This window comes from Nerophis ophidion, linkage group LG03 (assembly GCF_033978795.1).
Source record: "Nerophis ophidion isolate RoL-2023_Sa linkage group LG03, RoL_Noph_v1.0, whole genome shotgun sequence".
In the NCBI taxonomy this organism is placed as follows: domain Eukaryota; kingdom Metazoa; phylum Chordata; class Actinopteri; order Syngnathiformes; family Syngnathidae; genus Nerophis; species Nerophis ophidion.
Window position 1 is genome coordinate 2,587,619 of NC_084613.1, and position 12,337 is coordinate 2,599,955.

The 12,337-nt window shown below is 43.6% G+C and overlaps 1 protein-coding gene across 3 annotated transcripts in view; it reads left to right on the top strand.

Annotated features, from left to right (window-relative positions):
• The window catches only part of trip11 (thyroid hormone receptor interactor 11), a 45,529-nt gene that overhangs the window by 16,828 nt on the left and 16,364 nt on the right, over positions 1–12,337 (top strand). For 2 of the 3 annotated variants that reach the window (XM_061893917.1, XM_061893919.1), the window contains exons 7-16: positions 709–1,038; positions 1,123–1,151; positions 1,211–1,309; positions 1,366–1,569; positions 4,719–7,691; positions 7,751–7,891; positions 7,968–8,161; positions 8,632–8,795; positions 8,878–8,981; positions 9,058–9,157. In XM_061893917.1, the coding sequence (XP_061749901.1) occupies positions 709–1,038; positions 1,123–1,151; positions 1,211–1,309; positions 1,366–1,569; positions 4,719–7,691; positions 7,751–7,891; positions 7,968–8,161; positions 8,632–8,795; positions 8,878–8,981; positions 9,058–9,157 (4,338 nt within the window). The remainder of the gene's footprint in view (positions 1–708; positions 1,039–1,122; positions 1,152–1,210; positions 1,310–1,365; positions 1,570–4,718; positions 7,692–7,750; positions 7,892–7,967; positions 8,162–8,631; positions 8,796–8,877; positions 8,982–9,057; positions 9,158–12,337) is intronic. The other variant, XM_061893918.1, reaches the window with a different exon arrangement.

Consider the following 12,337-nt stretch of genomic DNA (forward strand, 5'->3'; position numbering starts at 1 on the left):
CCCAACTACTTTGGCACGTGTTGCAGCCATGAAATTCAAAGTTAATTATTATTTGCACAAAAAAAAAATAAAGTTTATGAGTTTGAACATCAAATATGTTGTCTTTGTAGCATATTCAACTGAATATGGCTTGAAAAGGATTTGCAAATCATTGTATTCTGTTTATATTTACATCTAACTCAATTTCCCAACTCATATGGAAACGGGGTTTGTATGATTAATGCTTGTTGTGTTTTTAATCAATAATTGCAACAAAAGTGTTGTAATTATGATGATGTATTGTCTTCTCCGATATTTGATGTTTCCCTCTTACACACATGTGAGAGGGATGTGTACTATGGCTATGAGTTGTTGTTTTTTTCCCTTGGCCTCAGTCTGGACCCCCTCTCCAGGGCCCAGGCTTAGACCGATTTTTTAAATTATATTTTATTTTATTTTATTTTAATCTTCTATTTTTTTCTCCCATTCCCCTCACTTGTTTACCTGTATCTCACCATTTTTGTAAGGGGCGCTGGAAGCCGGCAGACCCGTCAGCGATCCTGTTCTGTCTCCCTGTAACGTTTGTCTGATCTTGAATGGGATTGTGCTGAAAATTGTAATTTTCCTGAAGGAATAAATAAAGTACTATCTAATCTAATCCAAAAGTAAAAAATGACGGCTTGGTGGGCATCTTCCCTGTCTTTAAATCATTGCAATGTTCTCCCACAGGCGCCGCTCTTCATGCCAGCTCCCTATCAGACGCCTCCACGGTGCTTGAGCTGCAGGCCGCCATCGATGCCCTGCAGAAGGCTTTGGAGGGGAGGGAGGCGCAGATGTCTGAGATGTCTGCCAGCCTGGAGGAGGCACACAGGAAACAGACCACGTTGGAGTCGGAGAAAAATGACGCCCTGGAGGAGAACGCACAGCTGCTGGAGAACTACGCCCGCTTGCAGGCCTCGGTCGAGGAGCTCCAGACGCGGGTGCAGGATCAAGAGCGGAAGACACTGCATAAAGACCAAAGGGACCACGAGATCCAAGGGATGATGAAAAACCTTACAGGTGCTCTTGTCTTTAAAAAGGCTACAGTGACTACTTTTATAAACCATCTTTATTTACGTTGTTTTTTTCTATTTTTATACACAGCAGACACGGAAAGTGAGCGACCTCTAGAGGTAAGCTAGTCACAAACATCCTTAAATGATCACATTAAGACTTTTCCTAAATGATTCAGGCTGAACCAAAGGAGGAAGTTGAGCATGCGGATATCTTAGAACTGAACACTATCATCGGCACACTAAGGCAACAGAAGGCGGACCTTGAGCAAGAAATGGTGCGTATTTTAGGCAAGCATGAGGAATTACTGACTTCATCATCTTTCTGTCGTAGGTTAATCTGCAGCAGAGACTGAACGCCGCAGAGGAAGTCATGGGCAGCGACAAAGAAGGCCCATCTGGGGAATCGGAGACACTTGAAGGCCTGAGGGAGGCCCTGGAGAAGAGAGAAAATACCCTGAAGGCCACAGAGGAGGAACGTGACTCCTTGCTGGCTGCGCTGGAGGAACTGGATCGGCAAAACATGGAAGCAACGCAGGTAGGCCTGAGCTCAGCTGCCTTGTGTCACAGCTATTTTTTTTTTTGACACTGAATTTATGTCACATTTCTTCCATTTGAATTTTGTGAACTGAATTATTATTTTTTTTTACATCCAATCATACTTACAATTGTATAACATTAGTGAGCAAAATGTGTGCCTTTTAAAAATTCAGTTTGTTACAATATAGTGTTTTCAAATTCACTGTGTAAAAAAAATCAGTGCAGAAATTTTTGTCGCTTCAAAAGTCTTGACCAGGGGTCACCAACCTTTTTGAAAGCAAGAGCTACTTCTTGGGTACTGATTAATGCCAAGGGCTACCAGTTTGATACACACTTCAATAAATTGCCAGAAATAGCCAATTTGCTCAATTTACCTTTAACTCTATGTTATTATTAATAATTAATGATATTTATCTTTGTGGAAACACTGATCATCTTAATGATTTCTCACAATAAATATATATTTTTGATGACATGTTTTAAATAGGTTAAAATCCAATCTACACTTTGTTAGAATATATAACAAATTGGACCAAGCTATATTTCTAACAAAGACAAATCATTATTTCTTCCAGATTTTCCAGAACAAAAAGTTTAAAATAAATTCAAAAGACTTTGAAACAATATTTGAATTTGATTCTACAGATTTTCTAGATTTGCCAGAATATTTTTGGGGAATTTTAATCTTTATAAGTTTGAAGAAATATTTCACAAATATTCTTTGTTGAAAAAAATAGAAGCTAAAATAAAGAATTACATTTAAATGTATTTATTATTCTTTACAATAAAACAAATAAATTTACTTGAACATTGATTTAAATTGTCAGGAAAGAAGAGGAAGGAATTTAAAAGATAAAAAGGTATGTGTGTTTAAAAATCCTAAAATAATTTTTAAGTTTGTATTTTTTCTCTAAAATTGTCTTTCTGAAAATTATAAGAAGCAAAGTAAAAAAATAAATGAATTTATTTAAACAAGTGAAGACCAAGTCGTTAAAATATTTTCTTGGATTTTCCAATTCTATTTGAGTTTTGTCTCTCTTAGAATTAAAATGTCGAGCAAAGCGAGACCAGCTTGCTAGTAAATAAATACAATTTAAAAAATAGAGGCAGCTCACTGGTAAGTGCTGCTATTTGAGCTATTTTTAGAACAGGCCAGCGGGCGACTCATCTGGTCCTTACGGGCACCGCGTTGGTGACCCCTGGTCTAGACCCACTTCGGTAAGATAAGACTGAAGCAATCGTGTCTCAGAACCAGCCAATGAGGTTCCAAAGAGGCAGACAATGTAGGACTACATGCACCAGGCCATCTAATCTGCTTTATGTGCTTGGATCTCTTTTTATGAACACTTTAACATTGGCGGTTGCTGCGCATTAGTGAAAAAATCACAGGAGTCCACAAAAAAGGACAAAAACTGATCACACAATTGTATAAACACTCACACAAAAAAAACCTTTATGACAGACCAGCTCAAAAAAACAGAATTCAATTACATTTTTTTGCTGAATAAGACAGTCAAAGTGAACATGAAAATACAGAATGTGGGATTTACAATATTATCTATGAAGGTGCCGATTTGTCCAGGGTGTACACAGTCTTCCGCCCGAATGCAGCTAAGATAGGCTCCAGCACCCCTGGTGACCCCGTAAGGGACAAGCGGTATAACATGAATTGAACAATAAAACACAGAATAATGAGAATATCTTAACGTTTTCTCTACTTTTGAGGCGACCTGCTTGATCTACATATAATAGAGCAAGAACAACAAAGTAATCATGATTACTGATTGTTAGTTAAAGCAGTGTTGGGGTGTGAATGTGGTACCATCATGTCATCTGTAATGTCAAACAAAAAGACATGTACATGTAGATGATGTATCGGGACAGATCCATTAAGAGTAAGAGCAGAAATATGTCATATAGGAATGAACAATACACAATAAAACATTAACAAAATGCTGCTTCACATGAAACCCCACAGTGTTTACTTATTTATATCAAAATAAACCAGAGCAGTTTGGCTAATGAAGATGAAGTCTTCCAATAAACAAGCTTTGTTCTCCAACGCCTCCTCGTGGTTCAGTACCACAGTTTGGTCAACAAAACTAAAGAGCAGTGACACCGCTCACATCGAATACACAATCTTCACAGCCTTCGTTCAGTTCGATGAGATGTTAAACTATTTTAGTTAGTATTGATGTTATTTGAACTCTGATACAGTTTGCAGGTAAATAAAGGATGAGTGAACATCCCAGTAAACAAACTAATGACTTTATAAACAAGTTGTGACAACGTTCACAACACATCGCATGCTGCATGTTTCCTCGCCTCATCAACTCTGTCACAGCTGATGAATGCTGTATTGAGAAAATAAAAACAACATAAAATAGGCTATCTCCTTTGCTGTTTACTTTTAGTGTGGGGACAAGTGTGTCCGTCTCTAATATTGTCCACAGCTGTCTCCATCTAAACACAGCAGTGCTCTCTTAAGCGTACGCGGGGAACCCAGGGAAAATGATGTTAAACCAAGCGCTTGGCTCCGTGGGAAATGACGTTAAACCAAGTGCTTGGCTCCGTTTACTCCGAGGTGAAATGTCCCATTAGGTGCAAGGGCGAAGTGTCTTGCTCGAGGACACAACGGACGTGACTAGATTGGTAGAAGCTGGGGATCAAACGAGGAACCCTCAGATGGCCACTCTCCCAACCGTGCCACGCCGTCCCCAGCATGTAGCTTGTAGTTCTGCATAAACTGCCTTTTTGCTGCTTTGCAAGATCTCTGTCATGTGGCTTCAAACTTGGCTGGTTCTGGATCGATTGCTTCAATCTTGATTTACCGGACGTGGGTCTTGACTTCAGAAGCAACACATTTTTTACACTGAATTTTTACTCAGTCAATTGGTCTAACACAGCGTTTTAACAAACTAAATTTTGAGAACCAAATTTTGCTCACAGATTTTTATTCAATTACATTTTCAGCATAATTTGATGTTAAAAAATTTCAGTTCACAAGATTCAAATGCAAAAAATGTAGTTGCATTAATTCAGTGTCCAATAAAAGCTTTCGTAATAAAGGCACAAATGAACCTCCGTACACGCCAAAACTCAATTTGAATTTTTTAAATAACACTTTTTGTTTTGTTCGTTCCCCAGCATATGATCTCGGTGAAGGAGCAGCTAAAGGAGGCGGACGCTGAGCTCTCAAGACTGAACATAGAGCACAACACTACTAAAGACCAGAAGAGGGCGCTGGAGCAGGAACTAGAGAGCCAAAAAGAGAAAATAAGCCAGAGTGCGTTCACTCTTAACGACCTGCACATGAGCAAACAGCAGCTGGAGGCCACAGTCCGTAAACTTGAAGACAAACTGACGCAAACTCAGGAGAAGAGTAGGGAAGCAAGGAGGAACATGGAGGAGCTGAAGAACAATCTCCAGGAGCGGGAGGAGCAGCTGTTTACGATGAAAGAAGAGCTAAGTCGGCTGAAGAAGACGGAAACGCAGCCTAGACAAGCGGAAGGTGAACTAGCAAGAAAGGAGGAAGAACTTTCAGGCCTGCGACGGGAACTAAACGACATAAGGAGCTCTCAGGAGAAACTGATGTCTGAGGAGTACGAGTTGAAGATGGAGAACAGAAAGTTGAAGGAGGAACGCCAGCAGTTTGTGAGTAAAGCGGATGACTTGAGCCTGCAGTTGAAGGAGAGTCAGGCTGCCGTGAGCAGGACGCTGCGTGAGAAGGACACGCGCATCCAAGCCCTCAAGTTGGAGAAGAATCAGCTTGAGGGGGAACTGCAGCGAGCTGAGGACTCGCTCTCTGAACAGGCAAGGCAGTACCAGCAAACCATCGAAGAGTTGACCCGAGTGCGCTCCATGAACGCCTCGGTGTTACAGACGGAGCACGAGCTTGCCGTCAAAATCAACCAGGAGAAGGACCTGGAGATCGCTCAGCTGAGGCGGGATGTGGAGCAGCTGACGTCCGATCATAGAGACACCAACGAGATGCTCGCCATCACAGTTTCCGGGCAAAAGCAGCTGACGGATTTGCTTCAGGAGAAAGACGTGTTCGCAGAGACTCTGAAAGAAAACGCTGCAGAATTACAGGCGGAGCTGGAGAAGAGCCTCGCATCCTTGAGGAAGGAGGCTGAGATGCTCCGACAGGCGCTAGAGGAAAAGGACAAACAACTGTCGGGAATGAAAGAAGAGAACAGCCACTTGAAAGAAGAGATAGACCGGGTCCGCGATCAGCAGAGCAGACCTCAGGCGCCAGCCGAGCCCAGGACCTTGGACATTATCACCGAGCTGGAGTCCGAGATCAACCAGCTTAAGTCCTCTAGGACCGGCATTGAGGAGGAGGTGCAGGCTCTGAGGCGAAACCTGGAAGACAAGCAGGCGTCACTCCTCTGCTCTCAGAACGAGCTAGGACAAGCTCACGCTCGCCACCAGCAGACCACGCTCAACTACGACAGGCTCATCAAGGCCAGAGATGAAGAGCTGGCCCGACTGCAGCAGGCCGTGGACAGTCTCGGCGAGATTCAAGATCCTGCCCTGTCTCCTACGGAGCAAGGAGACGTCATACTGCAAGAGGACAAGACCCAGTCTTTAAATCAGGAGAATGGTAATGAGAAGCACGACCTGTCCAAAGTGGAACTGGAAAGACTGGTGAGAGGGATGAAGGAGAAGGAAACGGAAATCAGCCATCTGAATGAGAAGAACTTGTCTTTGACCAGGCAGCTGGATCAGCTGGTGGTGTCCCGCGATGAAGTGGGTAAACTGTCCCAGATTATCCTGCAGAAAGATCTGGAGATCCAAGCTCTACATACACGTGTCTCCATGGGGGGCGGTGGGCACAGTCAGGATGTACTTTTCCTCCAGCAGCAGCTGCAGGCCTACGCCGTGGAGAGGGAACAAGTTCTCGCCGTACTCAACGAGAAAACCCGGGAGAACAGCCAGCTGCGCTCTGACTACCACCGCCTCGTGGACATCATGGCAGGAAAGGAGGCTGCACTCCTGAAGCTGCAGCAGGAGAACCAGCGGCTTTCCAACATGAGCGATCCTTCAGGAAGCCAAGAGATGTTTAAGGAGACCATCCAGAACCTCTCGCGCATCATCCGGGAGAAGGACATCGAGATTGACGCACTGACCCAGAAGTGTCAAACTTTGGTGACCGTGCTGCAGTCCACAGGGGAAGACTCCGGCTCAGGAGGAGTTAGCAGCAACCAGTTTGAGGAACTGCTGAAGGAGCGTGACACCCTGAAGCAACAGGTGAAGAAGATGGAGGAGTGGAAGCAACAAGTCCTCACCACAGTGAAGAACATGCAGCACGAGTCTGCCCAGTTGCAGGAGGAGCTGATCAAACTCCAGGATCAGGTGTCGGCTGACAGTGATTCCAGCTCCAAGCTCTCAGTGGACTACACCAGACTGATCCAGGGCTATGAGCACAAGGAACAGCGACTCGGCAGCTTGAGTTTAGAACTAACTCAGGTCCAGCAGGCTCTAAACCAGCTCAGCAGCACAAAGGATCTTGTGCTGGCCCGTCTAGACCTTGTGGCTCCAGCTTCTGAAACCAAAGCTGCTCAGTCCATTGAGGCGGAATCTCCAAGCCCCCAGAACGCCAAAGCCCCGGAAGAGCTGGCATTGCTTCAAGCTCAGCTGGCCGAGAGGGAGAGCCTGATCCGAACGCTTCAGGAGAACAATCACCGCCTCTCCTGCTCTGCATCCTCTGCCGAGAGTGAGCACAAGAACCATGCCGCTGAGATCCAGCAGGTCCGAGCCAGCTTTGAGTCACTGCAGAGGTCCGTCAAAGACAAGGACCTGCTCATCAAGACCAAAGGCGACCAGCTGGCTCAGGTCAGCGAGGCGCTCCGCAACCGAGAGAACGACAACGAGGTTCTCAAACAGGCTGTCACCAACCTGAAAGAGCGCGCCCTCATCCTGGAGATGGACGTGAAGAAACTGAAGGAGGAGAACGAGCTTGTGGTGGCGCGCTCACGCGAGAAGGAGTCTGAGTTCAGGGCTCTGCAGGAGACCAACATGCAAGTGTCGCTGCTGCTGCGGGAACGCGAGTTTGAGCTGAACGCCGTGAGCGACAAAGCTGCTACTGTGGAGAAGATGTTGAAAGACAAAGAGCAGGTCCGTTCACTGGCACCTCTCTGCTCGAATGACCTGATTCAGCCTCTCTCTTTGTTTAGGGTAAATCAGGGGAGCTCAATCAACTCCTGAATGAAATCAAGTCCATGCAGGAGAAAGCTGTAGCCTTCCAGCAGGAGAGGGATCGAGTGATGATGGCCCTGAAGCAGAAGCAAATGGAGACCACCGCCTTACAGACCGAGGTGTGACTGCTCAATCAGCACCACCCCTGTTTTAATGCTCGCAGGTTACGTGTGACGTGTTCGTGTCTCCACACAGCTGCAGCACATGAGAGATAAAGAACAGCGCCTCAACATGGAGCTGGAGCGGTTGCGCAATCACCTCCTGGAGGTTGAGGACTCGTACACGAGAGAAGCTGTCATCGCAGAAGACCGGGAGACGGAGCTGCGGAGGCGAGTGGCCATGCTGGACGAGCGACTGGCCACATCCTCCAGTGCGGTGGAGAACGCAAGGTTAGCGTCTGCAACCACAACCAAACTTCCCTACCTTATTTACTATGGTTTATTTAACAAATCAAATCAAACTTTATTTACAAAGGATTTTCATACATAAAAGAAATGCAACACAAAGTGCATTACCGACATAAAACAATGCCCCGATGACCCACATCCCTCTTAATCAATCACACACACACTCTACACAAACAACACACAAAGATGAATGCATGAGTGAGTACAGAGGAGCCAGGCGAATAAACACTATCACAGCTAGGAGGTCATTAAACCACGGCCACCAGGATGCTGACACAAACAGCCTATACAAACCCTGATGCAGAAGGTTCCATCTGATGAACGCAGAAAATAAAAAACACTAAAACATGTGAAATAGTAAGAACCATGAATGAGAAAGAATAGCCAGTACAACATATTTTGAAGATACAAATATATATATAGACAGTAAATGATAATCATTCTCTGTGCAGCCAACAAGCCAGCATGCAGGTGGAGTCTCTGCAGGAGCAGCTGAGCAGCGTGCTCAAGCAAAGGGACGACGCCCTCAACCAGCTCAGGACCTCCCAGGAGCAGGTCAACCAGTATGCAGTGTCCCTTACCAACCTGCAGATGGTGCTAGAGCAGTTCCAGCAAGGCAAGTCGCTGTGAAGACCCAATGCAATCTCAGCAATCTCAGTCCACATGATCGTTGACAAATCCATTGTACCACCGTGCAGAGGAAAAAGCCATGTATTCAGCAGAGCTGGACAAGCTCAGGAAGGAGAAACAGGAGTGGAAAAAGAAGTCTGATATGTTTGGAGACCAAGCGTCTGCTCTTCAGGTAGTTCAGTCACCTGTTTGGTTCTACCTCAGACACAAGACACCACATGTATTCAAGCTTCTCCCCCCTCTGTCAGCTGAACCTCGACGAGGCCAACGCCGCTCTCGAATCGGCGTCTCGCCTCACGGATCAGCTGGACTTGAAAGATGAGCAAATCCACGACTTGAATAAGCAAGGTGACGTGCTCAGTCCTTACCTTAATGTCCAACTTTAGCAGCAGACGTTAGCAGTTAGTCCCTTCACTGCAAAAACTGAAATCTAAGTAAGATTAAATATCTCAAATAAGGGTGATATTTGCTTATTTTCTGTCTGATAACATCATTCTTCTCACTAAGCAGATTTTGTGTTAGTCTTTTACTTGTTTTAAGGGTTTTGATCCTAAATGATCTCAGTAAGATATTACAGCTTGTTGCAGAGATGTTACGACCTATATTGAGTAAAACATGCTTGAAACTAGAATATGAAGTGTTGCAAAGTTGTGTCATCAACACTCACAGGTAGAAAACTACTTTTTTAAAGTAATAATTTCTTATTTCTAGCATTTAAAAAAAATCATGATGCCGAGCGTGTATCATTATGTCAAGATAATGGCACTAGCATTTACTTCATTTAAGAATATTTTTTAACATATTTTCTACCAAGAATAGTAGACTTGTTATTAGTGAGAATATACTTACCGTATTTCCTTGAATTGCCGCTGGGGCGCTAATTAATTTAAAAACCTCTTCTCACTCCGGCTCTTACCAAAGGCATGCGATAAATTTAGGCCTGCTCTTATAAATTTGAGTGTGATGTAAGGATACCATCATGAAAAGCAAATTTAATAAAAAAAAACGTTATTATGGTCATACCTTTACTTATAAATGAAGTCCATGCGCAGCTCCTTCTGATCAAAAGCATCGATAACTTGTTTATAGAAGTCTTCCTTATCTTTCTTCAGTTTTAAAAGTCTCTCTGTCTCGAAGGAGATCTTCCTTTATTACCTCCTGCTTTGATTGAAAGTCCAGTTTAGAAAACAGTTTTATTTTAGATATATAATCCTCCATGTTAAAAGTGCAAGCGAGAGGAAAAAATAAAGGATCGCTGCTCACTCTTGTTGCTTGTTGTCACTTCTTCTGCAGCCGAGTAGTCGCAAGAAGGATCACTAGCGCCCTCTACCACCAGGAGGCGGGAGTCATTTAATGACTCATATTTGACACACGCAGCTACGGTATATTAATAAAACATAGCTGCTTACTGTTCTTTTTAGCATTTTCAATAGCTTGGACCTTAAATCTTACTGAATAGCTCTTAATCTTCTTCCCTTTATGCGATTTCAAATGATTGAAATCAGCCTCCTCCATTTTGAAAATGATGACAGGTGAAGTGTCACTCGGGACGTGACGAGTTTGACCCGGCGGAAATTCTAGAAATATGCTAATTATTTTGCGAAACGAGTTTGGGGGCTTCACGGTGGCAGAGGGGTTAGTGCGTCTGCCTCACAATACGAAGTTCCTGCAGTCTTGGGTTCAAATCCAGGCTCGGGAACTTTCTGTGTGGAGTTTGCATGTTCTCCCCGTGAATGCGTGGGTTCCCTCCGGGTACTCCGGCTTCCTCCCACTTCAAAAGACATGCACCTGGGGATAGGTTGATTGGCAACACCAAATTGGCCCTAGTGTGTGAATGTGAGTGTGAATGCTGTCTGTCTATCTGTGTTGGCCCTGCGATGAGGTGGCGACTTGTCCAGGGTGTACCCCGCCTTTCGCCCGATTGTAGCTGAGATAGGCGCCAGCGCCCCCCGCGACCCCAAAAGGGAATAAGCGGTAGAAAATGGATGGAGTTTGACCCGCTGGAAATTCTAGACACGCGCTAATAAAAATAATATTTTGCAAAACGAGTTTGACCCGGCACTAATTCTAGGCAGTAATTCAAGGAAATACGGTATTTTAAGGTTTTTTGGGGTTCATTGAGATTAGCTATTTTTACTAGTTTTGGAATGTCTTGACAAGCCAAATGTTCTTGTTTTATTGGCAGATAATTTTGCTTAATTCAAATAAAATACCCCTCATTTTTGTGTTTTTTTTTCATGTTTTTGAACACTTACTTTTTGCAGTGTGCTAGCCTGCTGCAGGCCTCCCATCTAACAAGGAAAACATTTTTTTTTTCTTAATTCTTCTTAAAAATTTCTGTATGACCTCTGAAGTAGGGTTACCAGATACGATAGAAACAATACAAATGAAGATCATAATTTAATTGCCCTATCGCTGAGCATGGAGTTGACACATTTCAAACTTGTCATGCACAAATGAGAGCAAAAAGCTGGAGCATCCTGACAGAGGTGGCTAGCAAGTACTGCTAAAGAATGTCCATACCTAGTGCAGATTCACTTCTGACTTTCTAATAAGTGTCATCATCAGTGGAGGACGAGCAACAGCTAAGCACGTGACACAGCGAGCTACAAAGAACAGAAGGAGAGGACAAGCTAAGACCGCCAAGCTAGTGAAAACAACAGAATAACTGCTTTCTAGCTGGAACTGCGTTAGCCTGCAATAATTGGCCCCAATACTTAGCATTTCGACATATGTTGCTATCAGCCTCTTTTTAAAATTAGTATGGGCCTTTTATTTTTTTAAAGAAATACCATTTTTAGTGACTTAAACAAATAAATAGTGAAGTAGATTGTAATAACAACCATGTTTTATTTATTTTTTATGTTTAAGAGTAAAAATATACTCCTATTGTCAATAATTCTCCCCAAATATGTCTTGCTATCTGACAGGGTTATGTATTTGAGTTCCTGTGAGAATTCTTCCCCGGTCTTTTCAGCGGCTATCCCCGGCCACGCCCCCTTTTCTCTCCTTTCCCTTCGCCTACAGCACGTCTCCTCTGCATACCTGTCGAAATCTCATATTTTTGCTGGAAAATCCCACTTTTGTCCTTCTTTCCTGGCGTCTTCTCAGCCTTGTTTGGTCTGTTTTTGCTACTGCAGTGATGGAGTCACCTGATAAGTCTCCATCCGCAACACTCTTTAAAGGAGCGCGCAGAGTTTCATGTTCGGTGATTCAATCCAATAACGTGAGAAAAGATGCCAAAAAAAGATATCCCTGCTAAAAATCCAAACTTTGAGTAAATATTTTGACAAAAAGGAGACTTATCATCAAAGTAAAGTAGAGCAGGCAGCAGCTCACACATTCTCATACTTTCTGTAACATCCAGGAAGAAATGATGTCAGCCAGCTTGAAAAGTGTCTCATGTATAAGCTAGAATTGTTTTTATTTCAATGTTTGCAATATTCCAGGGTTCTTTAAGAGGAAGTTTTACAATCCATTAATTGTTATAAACTTGAGAAGGTGGTGAGTTATTGTGATGTAGAGAAA